This window comes from Lampris incognitus, chromosome 11 (genome assembly GCF_029633865.1).
Source record: "Lampris incognitus isolate fLamInc1 chromosome 11, fLamInc1.hap2, whole genome shotgun sequence".
In the NCBI taxonomy this organism is placed as follows: Eukaryota; Metazoa; Chordata; class Actinopteri; order Lampriformes; family Lampridae; genus Lampris; species Lampris incognitus.
This window is the reverse complement of record NC_079221.1, coordinates 8,375,809-8,394,904: the sequence shown is the minus strand read 5'-3', so window position 1 is coordinate 8,394,904 and position 19,096 is coordinate 8,375,809. Positions and strand designations below refer to the sequence as shown.

The 19,096-nt window shown below is 49.3% G+C and overlaps 1 protein-coding gene across 1 annotated transcript in view; it reads right to left on the bottom strand.

Moving 5' to 3' along the window:
* Positions 1-19,096, bottom strand: part of LOC130120744 (vang-like protein 1) — a 51,430-nt gene that overhangs the window by 26,701 nt on the left and 5,633 nt on the right. The window contains exons 2-3 of the mRNA XM_056289456.1: positions 9,422-9,682; positions 7,279-7,450 (exon numbers count right to left, since the gene is read on the bottom strand). Coding sequence (XP_056145431.1) covers positions 7,279-7,450; positions 9,422-9,492 — 243 coding nt within the window. The 5' untranslated portion in view covers positions 9,493-9,682. The remainder of the gene's footprint in view (positions 1-7,278; positions 7,451-9,421; positions 9,683-19,096) is intronic.

Here is a 19,096-nt window from a genome sequence, read left to right as displayed (position 1 = left end):
TGGCTCATGCAAAAGTGTTTTCTCTGCTGGATGCAGCTAGTAGTTTCTGGCAGATACCATTAGACACAGAGACCGCTAAATTGACCACATTTATTACACCATTTGGAAGATATTTTTTCAATAAACTCCCATTTGGGATCACGAGTGCCCCAGAAATCTTCCAGCGGGAGATGACAGAGCTTTTAAAGGGCCTAGAGGGTGTGGCCATATACATGGATGATATCTTGAGCTACTCCGAGACCACTGAACAGCATGAGTTGAGGCTTCAGAACACCCCGGAAACATTGAGGAAAGCAGGGTTGAAGCTAAACCACGACAAGTGCTTGTTACATCAGCGGCAGCTCAACTACTTGGGCCATTGTATCGACGAGCATGGAATCCACCCAGATGACACTAAAGTCCAAGCCATCACTCAGCTACAACCACCAAACAACGTACATGAGCTCAGAAGAGTCATGGGCATGATTAATACCTAGGCAGGTATCTCCCACACCTGTCTGACGTCACAAAGCCCTTGACTGAGCTGCTTAAAACTGAAGTAATGTGGACTTGGGGTGCAGTGCAGGAGGAGGCCTTTAAGAAAGTAAAACGGCTCGTTACAGAGGCCCCTGTGTTAGCATTCTTTGATGGAAAAAAACAGTCTTGTCAGGCTGATGCGAGTAGCTATGGGCTGGGTGGGGTTCTACTGCAGACACATAATGGACCCCAATTTTCAGGGAAAGCTTTTGTTCCGTTTTCAGAAACTTTTGATTTCAAGCAAATCACTACAAGCTCTCATTATGCACAAGCCAATGGCGAAGCAGATAAACAGATTCTGAGACAATCTGATCCTTTCTTAGCACTGTTGTCCTACAGAGCAACTCCCTTGCAGGCGATGGGGGGGGGGGGGGGCAGCACAGCTAATGATGGGCAGACAAATCCACTCTACACTTCCTACCCTGGAGGCTAACTTACAGCCTGCATGGCCAGACCTTCAACAGGTGTGGCAGATTAATGACAGAGCTAAATAGAGATACAGTCGAGTGTACAACACAAGGTACAAAGTCAGAGCACTACCTGAACATCAACCAGGGAATAGTGTTGCAGTAAAGCTGGCCAATGAGAGAGGCTGGACCAAATCAGCTTCAGTTGTGCAGAAGTGTGACGCGCCGAGGTCATACATTATACAGACAGATAAAGGAGAGCTCCGGAGGAATAGGCATCACCCTCGACCCATCCTAAGGGCTCCAGAGGCCCCTTCAGAAGGACAAGTACAGATGGACTGCAACACTAAGACAAACAGGGACTGTGATACACAGACTGACTTACCGATTACCGACAGAGACCAACCTCCTGTCTCACCCACTGTCACCCACTGTCACTGTGGGGAATATGTGTAGAATTAAACCTGGTTCCTCTGACAGTGACAGAATAACCCTCTGCATTTGTGGCTGACTGGTTGTTCGCCCAGTTCACATGGGAAATGATTGGTTTAATTGTCCATGCCAGTTCACTTAAGAAACAAGTGGTTAATCTGTTCATATCGGCCTGATAAAAAGCAGGAAGACGTAGCACGTGGGAGGATCACGCTATTCTCCCAAGTCCCCCACCAAAACAAGAGCCCCGACCGACCAGAGGAGGCGGTAGTGCAGTAAACAGGACACAAACCCACATCCGGCTTTCCACCCGCAAACACGGCCAATGGCGTCTGTACGGCAGCCCGAGCAAGCCGGAGGTAACACGGAGATTCGAACCGGCGACCCGTGTTGTTAGGCAACAGAATAGACCGCTACGCTACCCGGACGCCCTACAGATAGCATTTAACAGAGAGTGCCAGGTGTCATTGCACACATGCAAGAGCTAAAATCATTTGGTTGGTTGGCGTTTGGTTGTCATCTTAATAACTAGAAAAGTGATCAGGATTACAGTTTTATGAGCTGTAATCCCCCAGACCAACTAAAACCTTATTTTACACCTCAGATGTCTGGGGGCAGGGAGGGGGGGGTGTAATGAGCAAAATATGTCACTGCATAACTACATTTACTGTGCACAAACTGTGAGGTGTTGCAGATTTATTCAGCTCCCTGCATTTCCACTGAAAAATAAACAGTTCACGGTGTTTTGGAAATTACATGTGAACTTGTTGATCCCCCCCCCCCCAATCCATGTTTATAATTTAGCTTTCGTTGTGCAATCATACTCTGCGCATTTCATGCTCCGAAACGATTTGCCTCCAATGGAACTGATGGAGAACAAAGCTCCGGTGGAAATGTCACAGTTAGAGTAAATGCAAGAACATTATTGACACAACTAATACACTTGTACACCCCCCTCCCATTACAACAAGTCCTCCAACCCATACGACCACATAATAGGACCCACAGGAATATTTCCTAAATTAGCTCTCCTACTGGCGGCAGGAGGTATGCCACAGATACTTTCGCCTCTGTGCATCGTGGGTTTTAAACAAATTGAGAACAATAGAATATGCAGTCAGTGCGTTTTTGTGTTGTTTCGCCGTCTAGTATAGTAACTAAGCTTGCTATTGGCAGTATGTTTGCCTGTGAATGACGTTATAAGGGCTAACTTAACGTTAGCCAAAAGTTAGAAAGCCAGCTAGCGTGGACATTATAACCGCTATGTGACCTTAAACTTTGCTTTTCTTAATGTTCGTTCTCGCGATAGCTTATGGAAGGAGATGCTTATTGTTACAGGGAAAGTAACGTGTTATAATTACGGAGGATCGCCAGGAAGTAGCTTAAAACGTAACTATAGATCGTGATAAGCCGCTTGTACAGACGGCCTATGGGGTCATTTTTTTGGTTGACGCCCCCCTCCCCCCATTACCACAGTGACTATCAACGGGTTAATTTCACTGATTAACACTACACAAATCATGCCTGATCTCGTTACAACATAATGAGCAGGAGAGAGAGCGAGAGAGAGACATACGGAGGCAGCAGCAGTGAGAGTGAACAGAGACGAGGGTTACAGAGGGGAGTCAGTATTGGTTGCTGCTTCCTTGGCAGTCTCCTCCTCTGGCAGAGGGTGAATGTGGATTATGGTTAGGCCTGTTACACCATCACAATGCACAACACCCAGCAACACACTAAACGATAGGCTTAGCTCCGCTTTCAGCTACACACACACAGAGATAAGAACAGAGACAACACTGTCGCACATGCACACACCTGCACGCACACACACGGAGTGAGCTGGCCAACCCCTAAAATTAATGACTGAGACCCACTGGCCTGGGTGGAGGTGAAAATGACTTTATTATGCTTGTGCACATGTTTTAGGGTCTACGTCTACATGTGTGTATGGAGTTTTGTGTGTGTGCGTGCGTGCGTGCGTGCTTGAGTGTATGTGTGAGTCATAGGTCATTAGAGACCAAAAACCTATGGCATTCATTGAAAATGCCTGCAGCTTTTCTCCTGTTCTCCCGTTGTCCTCCTTTCATTCCTTCGGTTATTCTAGCGCCAAGTGGAAAACTGAGTGAGTGTGTGTGTTTATGCAAGTGCGTGTGTGTGTGTGTGTGTGTGTGTGTGCGTGTGTGTGCATGTATACAAGTCTGCAGATCGGCTTGATAAGACAGAAAGACGAGCGAGGAAGCAAAATAACACGCCGAAGTGAATCACCAAGGCCCTGCTGCATCCCTCTCTCCTGCTGCGACACTCTGCGACACTACACTCCGTACTGTTGGCTGCAGAGACATCGTGAAAGAGCCAGAGTTGCCGCGTTCCAGCAACACGTCGTCACAGCGTCACGGTGTCACAACAAGTCCTCCAACCCATACGACCACATAGGTCGTTTGTCCTCTATACGACCCACAGGAGTGTTTCCTGAATTAGCGCCCCTACCGGCAGCAGGAGATATGCCACAGATACGTTTCGTCTCTGTGCGTCGTGGGTTTTTCAAACAAATCGAGAACAACAGAATAAGTGTGTTGTTGTTGTTTCGCCGTCTTGTATAGTAGCTAACACCTCTTTCCCACTACATGGTACCGGCTCAACTCAACACGCCCCCCCCCCCTTTTTTTTTCCATTCTCCATACTGGAAAGTACCGGCATTTTGGTAACTCACCACTTTTCTGGTACCACTTTTGTGGAGGTTCCAAAAAAACTGGAGCGGGTACCGAAATCAATGCAGACCTCTGATCGGTCAGAGAAACGCGTCACTGCGTCATTTTTCGTCACTGCGTCATCGGTGCGCACACGGGATATCACCCGGCATTTTTAAATTCCGAAGCGGAGTTATCTGAAAAGTACATTTTGAAATTGAAAACCAGGCGTCGCTATGACGACCGGCTACACTGAGGGGGTACTGTTACGGTAATGGAAAACGACGCAGAAGCCAGTCGAGTCGAGTCGAGCCGGTACCATGTAGCGGAAAAGGGGCATAAGATTGCTGTTGGCAGCATGTTTACCTATGAATGACGTCATAAGGGCTAACTTAACGTTAGCCAAGGGTCAGCAAGTCAGCTAGCGTGGACATTATAACCGCTATGTGACCTTAAACTTTGCTTTTATTAATGTTCGTTCTCGCGATAGCTTATGGAAGGAGAACGCTTATTGTGACAGGGAAAGTAACGTGTTATAATTACGGAGGACCGGAAGTAGCTTTAAACGTAACTATAGGTCGTAATAAGCCGCTTGTACAAACGACCTATGCGGATGTTTTTTGGTAGAGGACAGTCTCTATGACTCATACTGTAGACACACACACACACATGCACACGCACACAAAGATCCAGCAGACTATACCCTTATGTCATAGGCATGCGTGTAAACATGGAGGATTATCCATATCAGCTTTCCTCAGAGTGGCGTTTGGCTGCGTGCTAGTAGGGCTAATCTCCCTCTATGGGAATTCCTGTGTGCTGGAGCCTATTAGTGTGAGCCGCGCACTTTGAGATCTGCTGCTAAAGAGGACTAGTCCGGGCAGTGGTGGTGGTGGTGTGCCATTTGGACGCATTTGTCTGCAGGGTTAATGTAATACAATAGTAGATTACCTTACACGGCAGACAATGGGCATCAGCTACAAGCCAACAATCACAAGACAGCGCGGAATGTGGCAAGCCCAAACAGAGAGGGCTACCCGCAGAAGATGGGTTTGATGGTTAAGATGTGTACACTACGGACACACGCAGATCCCCCTCACTGGCCGTTTCTCTCTGTCTCTCTCTTTTTTCTCTGTCTGTCTGTCTGTCTGTCTGTCTGTCTGTCTGTCTTTCTGTCTGTCTGTCCCTCTCTCTCTTGCTCTTTGTCTCTCTCTCTCGCTCTCTGTCTGTCTGTCTCTCTGCCCCTCTGTCTGTCTGTCTCTCTGTCTCTGCCCCTCTATCTGTCTGTCTGTCTGTCTCTCTGCCCCTCTGTCTGTCTGTCTGTCTGTCTGTCTGTCTGTCTGTCTGTCTGTCCCCCTCTCTCTCTTGCTCTCTGTCTCTCTCTCTCGCTCTCTGTCTGTCTGTCTGTCTGTCTGTCTGTCTGTCTGTCTGTCTGTCTGTCTGTCTGTCTGTCTGTCTGTCTGTCTCTCTGCCGCTCTGTCTGTCTCTCTGCCCCTCTGTCTGTCTGTCTGTCTGTCTGTCTGTCTGTCTGTCTGTCTGTCTGTCTGTCTGTCTGTCTGTCCCCCTCTCTCTCTTGCTCTCTGTCTCTCGCTCTCTGTCTGTCTCTCTGTCTCTGCCCCTCTCTGTCTGTCTGTCTCTCTGCCGCTCTGTCTGTCTCTCACTCTCTCTCTTTCTCTCTAGCTCTCTGTCTGTCTGTCTGTCTGTCTCTGTCTGTCTGTCTCTCTCTCTCTCTCTCACACACACACACACACACACACATCCACAGAAAAAAGACTGACACAAAGCTGCTTTTCTTTCCTACCACAGACGACAACTGGGTCAAGACTCAATGCAGGTTGCCTGAGGAAGAGGTTTCCTTAAAGGACAACATCCATCACTCTCTCCCGTTCTCTCTCTCTCTCTCTCCCTCGCTCATTCTCCTTAGTCAGCCTCTAGCCCCTCACCCGATTTCCTACCCCCTCTCTCGAGCGCCTGCCATCGCAGCTTCACCGATCTTTTACCCCCCCCCCCCCACCCCCGTCTTTTCCAGCTGTATTAGATGTTCGACGTCTGCTCACGTCTCTGTTCCTGGAGCATCATGACTCCGGTTTGATGTAAAACCCGGTCCTGGAGCTGGATAATCATGGAAGGGTTGAATGAGCAGCAGATCTTTTTTTTTTTGTGGCTTACAATGAACAATCTGGGAAGGTGCTAGTACGGTTTCTTGTTGTGTTGTGCGACTACTAAAGAAAAGCCGCTGGGAACAATAATCTTTTCCGGAAAGTGTTTTAAACTCGGCACTTAATGCGTGTAGCAGATTTCTTTACACTCGGCTTTGAAAACAGTCTTTAAAAGTCACGTTTCCTTCCGACTGTAGAGAGCGATTAGAATATGAATGGGACTACTCATGCAGACATGCATTACACTAATTCTCCCTCTCTCTGTCTCTCTCTCTCTCACGCCGTCTGACAGGCTACCAACCTGTCTCTCTCTTTCCAACCCACCTGTCTTTCAACCACATCCTTTTAATGGATATCAGTTTGTTAAGGACGCACAATGTTGACATTTTTGCCGATAACCGATAATTTCTGTGGTCATTTCGGCCGATATCGATGTCGACACCAGTATAGTTCGTTACACGGCACTACCGCCGTTAGTTTCTAGCAGTGGAGTTTGCCTATTATTATGCTGTTACCGTGACGCTTGTTGCAAATGCAAAAACACTGCTTCACGAGGACCTGTCCTGGTTTATCGCTAAACACTGTTCCCAAGTGTCCGCATTCACTGAAGGAGACGAGCACACATTACTTAAACTTAAATGGCGAAAAAGTCATATTTATTTTGGCCTAACGTTTTCATTCATCATCCCCCCCCCCCCCCCGGTTCTCGCTCTCTCTCTCACACACAGGAACACACACACATACGTTTTCATGCAGCGCCGTCCGCACAAATCCGTGCAGGCCTACAAGAGGGACGCTAATCCTCTGACCTATTTGGTCCCGTGCCGCTGCAGTGATTGCGGACCAGGAAGAGTGGCGATTAGCAGCCAGCTGTGGAGGGATGAGTTCAGAGGGTCGCAGCGCGGGGTTCGCAGATGGCTCGCCGGGTATCCTGATTGATTACAAAGGAGTGGCTTCGCTCCGACGGGACGTTAAAAGGTCCGCGTTTACGAAAAGCCAGGTCACGTGCGTTGGTACGGCCCGTGTTTGTCCCTCGTACTCGTAAAGATTAATGCGGTCTGGGATTCAGACTGGTACCTGTGCCTCGTCTCCGTGTTCCGCCGGCGGCGCGGGTTCTCCTGGCAGGGGCTCTCCGTTCTGGACGGGGGAATCCTGCGAGGGCGTGTCGGGGGGGTTGATGATGACCGACCTCTCGGAGCGACTGCTGTCCTTACTGCTGCTGGCCTTGTGACGCTCGCGGCTCCGCTCCCTGCGCAGGACACACACAAACATACCCATCAATACCCGGCAGAGGTGCGAGAGGACACACACACACACACACACACACACACACACACTTGCAAACCCTCAGATATGTGAACACACACACACTTGCAAACCCTCAGTTATGTGAACACACACACACTTGCAAACCCTCAGTTATGTGAACACATACACACTTGCAAATCCTTAGATATGTGAACACGCGCGCGTGTGCACACACACACACACACACAAACACACACTTACAACCCCTCAGATGTGAACACACACAAACACACACACACATACACACACACTTGCAGACCCTCAGATGTGAACACACACTCACACAAACTCACACACACATACACACACACTTGCAAACCCTCAGATATGTGAACACACACACACACATACACACACACTTGCAAACCTCCAGATATGTGAACACACACAAACGCACACACTTAGACTCTAATGAGCCCTCTCTCACTCGTTTCCACACTCTCTTTCCTGCTCATGTGCACTCAAACGTAGATGCAGAGCAACACGCAGCACAGAGGAGAAGAAGAACAGCAGCCAACTTAATATTCCAGCAGAGGAGCAGAGGAGAGGGGGATGAGGCAGAGAGGAGACAAATCACTCTCTCATTTACAGAGCAGGCCCGGCAAGCTGGTAAAATAGGTTAGAGCCATTCGACTGTGACGACCCTAATCCACGGGCTCTGTCCGTCTATCAGACTCCCGCTTGTTGACTTGCTCTCTTCCTCCCCACATCACCCACTTCCTTTATTTGTTTTCCCACAGCCGGCATGCGGCTTGCTTGGCCCGCAGACAAATGGACACAACAAACAAACAAATAAATAAACAAACAAACAAACAAACTCCCTATCCAACAGAGCTGGTGAATTCCGAGCGCCTCTGGACGTGTTGAACGCCGGATGAAATGCCAGACAAACACTGATCAGTTCTCTGTCTCAGACTGAGACGCATACGTGAGAGAAAAAAGACTGGATTTGCAATGTGGACAGGGAGGGACACATACGGTCCGATGCAAATTGTAAGGGTGCACAATATCGATCAGATTTTTTGGTATTAGCCAAAAAAATTACTTAAAATGTGTTATCGATACTGGTGCAGACATCATGTGTACGTGTGTGTCTTGCATCAATAGTTATGTGCCGGCAGTGTGCAGCCATTGATGGAGAGAACTTCCACAACAGCCTACAAAGAAATGCAGACCCTTTTGATATTTCCAAAAAAAGAAGAAAAAAAATCACTTGAGGCAAAAATGTGGTAGCATTTTGCAGGGGCGCTTTCAATGATCGACCTGTTTGTAGGGCAAACGTAGGAGCAAAGATGAAGGAGATGAGCACAAATTACTTAAATTGAAATGGAGAAAACATAATATTCATTTTGGCCCAACATTTTCATCATCTTTGCTCCAGGACAAGAAACCGGTCCTAAACCAGGACCGGTCCTAATAAAGCAGTGTTTTTGCATTTGCAACAAGCATCACAGTAACGGCATAATAATAGGCAGACTCCACTGCTAGAAGCTAACGACGGTGTTGCAGCGTAACGAGCGATATCGGTATCGGCCGAAATGACCGCGGAAATTACCGGTTATCGGCAAAAATGTCCACATTGTGCATCCTTAACAAATTGCTATCCATTAAAAGGATGAGGTTGAGAGACAGGTGGGTTGGAAAGAGAGAGACAGGTGTTGGTAGACTGTCAGACAGGCGGAGAGAGAGAGAGAGAGAGAGAGAGAGAGAGAGAGAGAGAGAGAGAGAGAGAGAGAGAGAGAGAGAGAGAGAGAGAGAGAGAGAGAGAGAGAGAGAGAGAGAGAGAGAGAGAGAGAGAGAGAGAGAGAGAGAGAGAGAGAGAGAGAGAGAGAGAGAGAGAGAGAGAGAGAGAGAGAGAGAGAGAGAGAGAGAGAGAGAGAGAGAGAGAGAGAGAGAGAGAGAGAGAACATACCCATGTCTGTTAGATCTCCCGGAGCGGCTGGAGTGATAGGAGTAGCCGGAGTGTGTCGACTCGGTGTCCATTCTGATGCAGCGATTGGCCGGATGAAAGGGGAGATTCGCGCCGTGTGGCAGGGAGGGTAGTTTGGCGATGGATGTTCAGGAGGAGGAGGAGGAGGAGGAGGTTGCTATAGAGACTAGCCCTGTGGACGAAGTCCAAAATCTCTGTCGACTGACAACTACCTCAGAGAGCTGCTGTAGTGACCACATTGACCTGAGGAAGAGGAGGAGAGGGCATAAAAGAAGAGTGAGTTAAGGGGGGGGGGGTGGAGAGAGAAAGACAGACAGACAGATAAAAAGAGCCAAGACAGAGAACATCCCATCAAAGCTTTATGGTAAAGCTGGTTACAACTAACAAATAATGCAGTACTTTCACTACCTGCCTGGTGTAGCTTAAGTAACGAGACCCGGGACTATATTTAGTTATGGAGTACTATGCTGCAGGGGCAGCTGCTCATACAGAATTTCCAATTCCCAAACGGAAGAGATGACTGGCATCGGAAATACCGGTGATTAGGGTATTACAGCTATCACCCGTTTTGTTATGATGACAGACTTGTGACATGTTATTTCTCCACCCAGTTCCTCCCCTGCTGGCAGACGGGCTTCTCAGAGGATTATAGAGGCAGCTACGTGGGTTAAATGATCTGGCATTAATTGATGGAGCTGGTGTAGCGAATCCAGGGGGCAGCCGGGAAACAAACCCGGGTCGCCCGCACCGACTGCGCTAACCAGTCCGACCCGTTAGCCAACCGGCTAGTGAGTCTACTCATTCACATTCATTACACTGCCCCCCTCCTTCAGGAGGCGCGCCCCCGCGCTTCAGCACACCAGCTCCCTCGCACCTCTGGGCGCACGCGCTTCCGATGGCCTCCCGGTCTCACCATCCCACTTCTGACCCCAAGGTGGCGAATTCAGGGGGCAGCCGGGTAGCGAACCCGGGTCGCCCGCCTGTGCTAACCAGTCAGCTAAAGGGTCCGACCCGTTAGCCAACCTGCTAGCGAGTCTACTCATCCGTGGTCGTTACACTGGCAGGTTCCTTCACTGCCATGCATCCATCCACAAGACACTCAAGCAGATGTGTAGAGGAAGCAGGCAAAAATATTTAGCACACTTCCAAAATGACATAATCTCTGCTTGAGCAGTACGGTGCTGCTCTGACAAGATGATTGACACCATAACTAAAAGCAAATTCTGTATTTGTCCGTCAAAAAGAGGACACCTTTACAGAAGTGACTGGCCGTTGTGTTGTGATGTTGACTGATGAGCGTCAGGTAACGGCTTCTTCTCCAGAATAGACAGACACGCGCGGCGTTATGGAAACGAACCCATCACTTAGCCTTGCAACCTGCCACCTCCGTCACGTCAGTCTCCTCTGAGTCATCATGGGAGGAGAGAGAATAAACCAGTCTCTCCTCCTGGCCGCTAATGTGAGCTGTGTGCTCGGTGCAGATGTCTTTGTGCCCCGCCATGCGTGACTATTCATTTGGACCTCAATCTCCGGAAGGTCTTTCCCCCCCAGCAGTTGTCCTGACAACCACCTGCCGATCACCAGCCCCTGCCTCGCCTCATTTCACTAGCCATGATTGTGCAAAATATCATGCCTAGGCTCTTTCTAGAGCCCGTTTATTATTTCTCTACCAAATGGGGCGTGTAAACGCCAAAGTAGCCACTCAGCATATTAGGATGTCAGTCCACGCGAAGCAGAACCTGGCGTCGTGGGAGACGTGGTCTTCACTTCTGAGACGTACAGATTAGTCATTGTAAAAGCCACACTGCTAAAGAAGGCTGAGCCCAGTCTCACCACGGTATCACACTTCCACACTGCGTGCAGTGCATACGCCAAAATCCAGTTTTACATGCAGGTGATGCACCAATCCTTTCCATTAACTTCTGTGGAGAGCTGATGCGTCCAAATACCATGCATCATGACGTCGCCCGTGAGGCTCAGTTCGCCCGCGAGGCTCAGTTCGCCCAGGTCACCTGATGCGCGGACATCCACAAGCAAGTTAGCAGGGGAAACAATCTTTTTGTAATTAAATCATGGTATTAACAGTAGTATTTTAGTTATTTTATTAACCCGGCACAGGTGCTCATCCAGGCTCTGGTCATCTCCCGGCTGGACTACAGCAACTCCCTCCTTGCTGGCGCCCCGGCGTCGGCCATCAGACCTCTGGCGTTTGTTCAGAGAGCTGCAGCTCGTCTGGTGTTCAAGCGCCCTAAGTTCTCCCACACAACTCCCCTTCTCATGTCCCTACACTGGCTCCCAGGAGCTGCTCACATCCAGTCTAAGACTCTGCTGCTAGCCTACAGGGCAGTGAAAGGAACAGCTCCTTCCTATCTCCAGGCCATGGTCAAGCCCTACACCCCCGCCCGACCACTTCACTCTGTTGCCTCGGGACGCCTGGTTGCCCCGTCGCTCAGAGGCCCTTGCTGCCGATCGACCCGGTCACAGCTCTTTTCTGTCCCGGCCCCACAGTGGTGGAATAAACTCCCCACTGATGTCAGGACAGCGGAGTCGCAGGTTGAAAACTCACCTCTTTAAGAACTACTACCCTGTTACTTGTTCTTAGCACTTACTCTATTCACTTATTTGAAAGAAAAAAAATCTCTTTCTCGCGCTTTTACTTTAGCACTGGTTTTGCTCTTAGACGCTTGTTTAGATGCACTTATGACCTCGGATGCCTAGTAGTTCTCCTGATCTCCTACGTTAAATGACGCTTTGGATAAAAGCGTCAGCTAAATGACTGTAATGTAATGTCATGTAACCCTGACCCTGGCCCTGACCCTAACCCTTGTTGTGGATGCCCGCGCTTCTGGTGAACTGGGCGAACTGAGCCTCGCTGGTGACGTCACCACCGTCCAAGGTGATGCGTGGTATTTGGACGCATCAGCTCTCCGCAGAAGTTCATGGAAAGGACCGGCGTACTGGATTTTGGATTTTGGCGTATGCACTGCACGCAGTGTGTAACATCGTGTTATTTGTACGCAGATTGGTGAGACCGGGTCGTTATGTAACATTACAATAGCATAACCACCACGTGCTAATTGGACTCCTCACTCGTCAGACAAAAGCTAGAGGTGGGATACTGGCTTTTGTGTCGCTGGCCCACTATAATCTACCCAGAAAGGTATTAAGAAAAGCAGCGGGAGCTCCCAGAGAGCTTTACTGGTGACTCTATATAATGTCAGTGTCCATTGAGGTCCAACTTTTGCCGTTTGCAGTGGTGGAGTATCACGCCGTACACGGCGAAGCTGATGGCGTATGCGGCGGCTGAATGAATAATGGAGCAGAACATAACTGGAACACACCACTCAGCACGTCAAAGCCGATGTCGGCGCATCAAAATTTAACAGCAAACCAGAGCTAGACAGAGGAGAGTCGGCGCTCGTCTCTCTAACCCACATCTGGAGCGTCCGCTGTTGCCTTGGTAACACTGGAGGCAGGAGGCAGGGAGCCGTTCTGGCAGCATTAATCCATCACCCCTGCTGAGTGTAAATGTGCACCGTGAGCTTGAGTGTGTGTGTATGTTTGTGCGTCTGCTCGCGCGTGCACGTGTGTTGTTTGTGCACGTGTATGTGTGTGTATGGATTTCTGTATGTGTGTGTGTGTGCTGGTGGGAGACAGAGCGAGGGAACAACGGTGGGGTGGGGTGGGGGGGGGGGCACGGAGAGAGAGGGCGCAGATAGCAAACAACGGCCTCTTATCACACCGAGCATCTCCTCCTCCCTAGTTAAATGACTGACCCTCTGGTTTGAATAAAAGCTAACTGTTGAGGTTAACCCCCCCAACCCCCCGAGCGCCGGTCTGTGAAGGCGTACCGACGGTGTATTTATGTGGGCCAAGCCCGTCCCTCAGAGCGGTCAGTCATCCGCGAGACGAGCACGAAGGGGGCCACAGTGAACCAGGCCGTGCGGAAAATCACAGCCACGGGGTAAGAAAAACTATCAGTTACAAACTGTCGAAAACCATGAATAAAGCATGCTGGGGTAACAGCATACATGGTGGAGGTTGGGGGGGGTTAAAGGGGAGGGGGGATGTGTGTGTGTGTCTGTGACCTGTCCGTCTACGCTCTCCTTCCAAAATCTGAATCTGAGTAGCCCAGTGTCCAGAGAATCGGCGCTGCGACGGGTCATAATTACATTTCTGCACGCGGTTCCGGTCGGCTGCACCCGAGGACAAATCCACCGTGAGCACAAAGTGACACTAATGTAAAACAAACACTGGTTAATGTGTTTGTTTAGTGGTTGGAGAAGATGGAGGCCGCGGCACAGTAGCAGCTCATCACGTGAGACCCCACTCAGGGGTGCCAACCCACACACACACACGCACACACACTCACACAGACACACACAGTGTGAGGGTGTGGATCCTTTTTCTTTTTTTTTCTTACTGTATAAGTGTAATTCCAAGGAGGCAGTGTTTGGAAACACTGCCAGGCGTTGGAATCTGGGACCGCATGCTGGGAACCACAGCAACTAATGCATCCGTTTAGCCACAGCACTATTTTCCCTGCCGCTGCCAATTATCTCATCTAATTTTCATGTAATTTACTCATTTGGTGTCTGCCAAATGAGTAAATGCAAATGTAAATGCGCCATAAAACACCCGTAATTAAGGATTTGAATGTGTCGCTCCATGCATCCATTTTTTCCCTTAAATTGTGACCGCCCACTTAAATCTGTTTATTGAGTGGAAAAACACTGAAATGAAATCTTTCGCTTCCCTGCAAAGACCAGCCCTGGATGAAGTCTCGGCATTTCTGTGCATAAGGGATAATAGGAAATAGATCAGTTTTATTACCTAACCCAGCCGCTGAGGATGCACAAGCCAGTGCATCCTTAGTGCCGGTCCCAAGCCCGGACAAATGGGGAGGGTTGCGTCAGGAAGGGCATCCGGCGTAAAATCTTTGCCAAATCAAATATGCGGATCATAAATAAGACTTACATACCGGATCGGTCGAGGCCCGGGTTAACAACGACCGCCACCGGTACTGATAACCAGCAGGGTGTCGGTGGAAACTATGCTACTGTTGGGCGAAGGAGAAGGAGAGGGGGAAAGCATGTCCAGAGGCAGCTAGAGAGGAGGAAGGGTAGGCATGTGGAGGTGAGAGTTGGAACTTTGAATGTTGGCACTATGACTGGTAAAGGGAGAGAGCTGGCTGACATGATGGAAAGAAGAAAGGTAGGCATACTGTGTGTGCAAGAGACCAGGTGGAAGGGGAGCAAGGCCAGGAGTATCGGAGGTGGCTTCAAACTCTTCTACCATGGTGTGAATGGGAGGAGTAAAGGGGTAGGGGTAATTCTGAAGGAAGAGTATGTCAAGAGCGTGCTGGAGGTGAAGAGAGTGTCAGACAGAGTGATGAGTATGAAGCTGGAAATTGAAGGTTTATTGCTGAATGTTATCAGCGCATATGCCCCGCAAGTTGGGTGTGAGATGGATGAAAAAGAAGAATTCTGGAATGAGTTGGACGACATGGTGGAGAGGGTACCCAAGGAGGAGAGAGTGGTGATTGGAGCGGACTTCAATGGACATGTTGGTGAAGGGAACAGAGGTGATGAGGAGGTGATGGGAAGGTATGGAGTCAAGAAGAGAAATGTGGAAGGACAGATGGTGGTGGATTTTGCGAAAAGGATGGAAATGGGTGTGGTGAATACATATTTCAAGAAGAGGGAGGAACACAGGGTGACGTACAAGAGTGGAGGAAAGTGCACACAGGTGGACTATATCTTATGTAGAAGGCGCCATCTAAAAGGGATTGGAGACTGCAAGGTGGTGACAGGGGAGAACGTAGCTAGGCAGCATCGGATGGTGGTCTGTAGGATGACTTTAGAGACCAAGAAGAGAAAGCGAGTGAAGACACAGCCGAAGATCAAATGGTGGAAGTTGAAGAAGGAAGACTGTTGTGTGGAGTTCAGGCAGGAGTTAAGACAGGCACTGGGTGGTAGAAGAGTTGCCAGATGGCTGGACAACCACTGCAGAAATAGTGAGGGAGACAGCTAGGAAGGTACTTGGTGTGTCATCAGGACAGAGGAAGGAAGACAAGGAGACTTGGTGGTGGAATGAGGAAGTACAGCAAATTATACAGAGGAAAAGGTTGGCAAAGAAGAAGTGGGATAGTAAGAGAGATGAAGAAAGTAGACAGGAGTACAAGGAGATGCAGCGTAAAGCAAAGAGAGAGGTGGCAAAGGCAAAGGAAAAGGCGTATGGTGAGTTGTATGACAGATTAGACACTAAGGAAGGAGAAAAGGACTTGTACCGATTGGCTAGACAGAGGGACCAAGCTGCAAAGGATGTGCAGCAAGTTAGGGCGATCAAGGATAGAGATGGAAATGTGCTGACAAGCGAGGAGAGTGTGCTAAGAAGGTGGAAGGAATACTTTGAGGGGCTGATGAATGAAGAAAATGAGAGAGAGAGAAGGTTGGATGATGTAGGGATGGTGAATCAGGAAGTTCAGCGGATTAGCAAGGAGGAAGTGAGGGCTGCTATGAAGAGGATGAAGAGTGGAAAGGCAGTTGGTCCTGATGACATACCTGTGGAGGCATGGAGATGTTTAGGAGAGATGGCTGTGGAGTTTTTAACTAGATTGTTTAACACAATCCTGGAAAGTGAGAGGATGCCAGAGGAGTGGAGAAGAAGCATACTGGTACCGATTTTCAAGAACAAGGGAGATGTGCAGAACTGTAACAACTACAGAGGTATAAAGTTGATCAGCCACAGCATGAAGATTTGGGAAAGAGTAATAGAAGCTAGGTTAAGAGGAGAGGTGACGATCAGCGAGCAGCAGTATGGTTTCATGCCACGAAAGAGCACCACAGATGCGATGTTTGCTTTGAGAATGTTGATTGAGAAGTATAGAGAAGGCCAGAAAGAGTTGCATTGTGTCTTTGTAGATTTAGAGAAAGCTTATGACAGAGTGCCGAGAGAGGAGGTGTGGTATTGTATGAGGAAGTCAGGAGTTGCAGAGAAGTATGTAGGAGTGGTGCAGGATACGTATGAGGGAAGTGTGACAATGGTGAGGTGTGCGGTTGGAATGACAGATGGGTTCAAGGTGGAGGTGGGATTACATCAAGGATCGGCTCTTAGCCCTTTCTTGTTTGCAATGGTGATGGACAGGTTGACGGACAAGATCAGGCAGGAGTCTCCATGGACGATGATGTTCGCGGATGACATTGTGATCTGTAGCGAGAGTAGGGTACAGGTTGAGGAGAGCCTGGAGAGGTGGAGGTATGCACTGGAGAGAAGAGGAATGAAAGTCAGTAGGAGCAAGACGGAATACCTATGCGTGAATGAGAGAGAGGACAGTGGAATGGTCATGATGCAAGGAGTGGAGGTGACAAAGACATCTGAGTTTAAATACTTGGGGTCAACTGTCCAAAGTAACGGGGAGTGCAGTAGAGAGGTGAAAAAGAGAGTGCAGGCAGGTTGGAGTGGGTGGAGAAGAGTGTCAGGAGTGATTTGCGACAGAAGGGTATCAGCAAGAGTTAAAGGGAAAGTTTACAAGATGGTTGTGAGACCAGCTATGTTATATGGTTTGGAGACAGTGGCACTGACGAAAAGACAGGAGGCGGAGCTGGAGGTGGCAGAGTTGAAGATGCTAAGATTTTCACTGGGAGTAACGAAGAAGGACAGGATTAGGAACGATTATATTAGAGGGACCGCTCAGGTTGGACGGTTTGGAGACAAAGCAAGAGAGGCAAGATTGAGATGGCTTGGACATGTGTGGAGGAGAGATGCTGAGTATATTGGGAGAAGGATGCTGAATATGGAGCTGCCAGGGAAGAGGAGAAGAGGAAGGCCAAAGAGGAGGTTTATGGATGTAGTGAGGGAAGACATGCAGGTGGCTGGTGTGACAGAGGAAGACGCAGAAGACAGGAAGAAATGGAAAGGGATGATCCGCTGTGGCGACCCCTAACGGGAGCAGCCGAAAGTAGTAGTAGTAGATCAGTTTTATTACCTACGATAAATCCGCCAAATCTGAGCTCCTGCTTGGCTGAACTCTGCCACAGGAGTTCAGCAGTAACGTGTCTTGTCCTCGATGTGCAGAAGACCAAGGAGCTGATTGTGGACTTCAGGAGGTCTAGAAGCTGCGGCCACTCCCCCATACACATCAGTGGGGTGGAAGTGGAGCGTGTCTCCAGCTTTAAATTTCTTGAAGTCCGCATCAGCGAGGACCTCTCCTGGACATCAAACACCCAGGCCCTTGTGCAAAAGGCCCAACAACGCCTGCATTTCCTGAGGAGGCTGAGGAGCGCCTGTCTATCCCCCAAGATTCTCACCAACTTCTACCACTGCCCCACAGAGAGCATCCTGACCAGCTGCATCTCAGTGTGGTACGGCAGCTGCACCTCAGCAGACCAGAAAGCTCTGCAGCCGGTCGTCATGGCGGCCCAGCATATCACCGGTACCCAGCTCCCAGCCATAAAAGACATTTATCACAAACGCTGCCTTCGAAGGGGTCTGAGCACCAGCAGAGAGCCCACCCACCTCAACCATGGACTGTTCTCCCCCCTACGCTCTGGGAGGTGCTACAGGAGCCTCAGAGCCCGCACTACCAGGCTCAAAAACGGCTTCTTCCCCAAGCTGTTGCCCACCTGGACCGGACTACTCACTGAATTTACCGTCTGACAGGACGTGGAAGCGGGGCAGGCTAAGCTAACTGCTAGCTCATGCAGACTGGCGTGTCGATGGTCATCCTGGCGTTCACTCTCGTGGACGGATTTTTTTTTGTTTTGTTGATATGTTGGATATACACTCACCGGCCACTTTATTAGGCACACCCGTCCAACTGCTCGTTAACGCAAATTTCTAATCAGCCAATCACATGGCAGCAACTCAATGCATCTAGGCATGTAGACATGGTCAAGACGATCTGCTGCAGTTCAAACCGAGCATCAGAATGGGGAAGAAAGGTGATTTAAGTGACTTTGAACGTGGCATGGTTGTTGGTGCCAGAAGGGCTGGTCTGAGTATTTCAGAAACTGCTGATCTACTGGGATTTTCACGCACAACCATCTCTAGGGTTTACAGAGAATGGCCCGAAAAAGAGAAAATATCCAGTGAGCGGCAGTTCTGTGGGCGAAAATGCCTTGTTGATGCCAGAGGTCAGAGGAGAATGGCCAGACTGGTTTGAGCTGACAGAAAGGCAACAGTAACTCAAATAACCATTCATTACAACCGAGGTATGCAGAAGAGCGTCTCTGAACGCACAACACGCCGAACCTTGAGGCAGATGGGCTACAGCAGCAGAAGACCACACCGGGTGCCACGCCTGTCAGCTAAGAACAGGAAACTGAGGCTACAATTCGCACAGGCTCACCAAAATTGGACAATAGAGGATTGGAAAAACGTTGCCTGGTCTGATGAGTCTCGATTTCTGCTGCGACATTCGGATTGTAGGGTCAGAATTTGGCGTCAACAACATGAAAGCATGGATCCATCCTGCCTTGTATCAACGGTTCAGGCTGGTGGTGGTGGTGTAATGGTGTCGGGGATATTTTCTTGGCACACTTTGGGCCCCTTAGTACCAATTGAGCATCGTGTCAACGCCACAGCCTACCTGAGTATTGTTGCTGACCATGTCCATCCCTTTATGACCACAGTGTTCCCATCTTCTGATGGCTACTT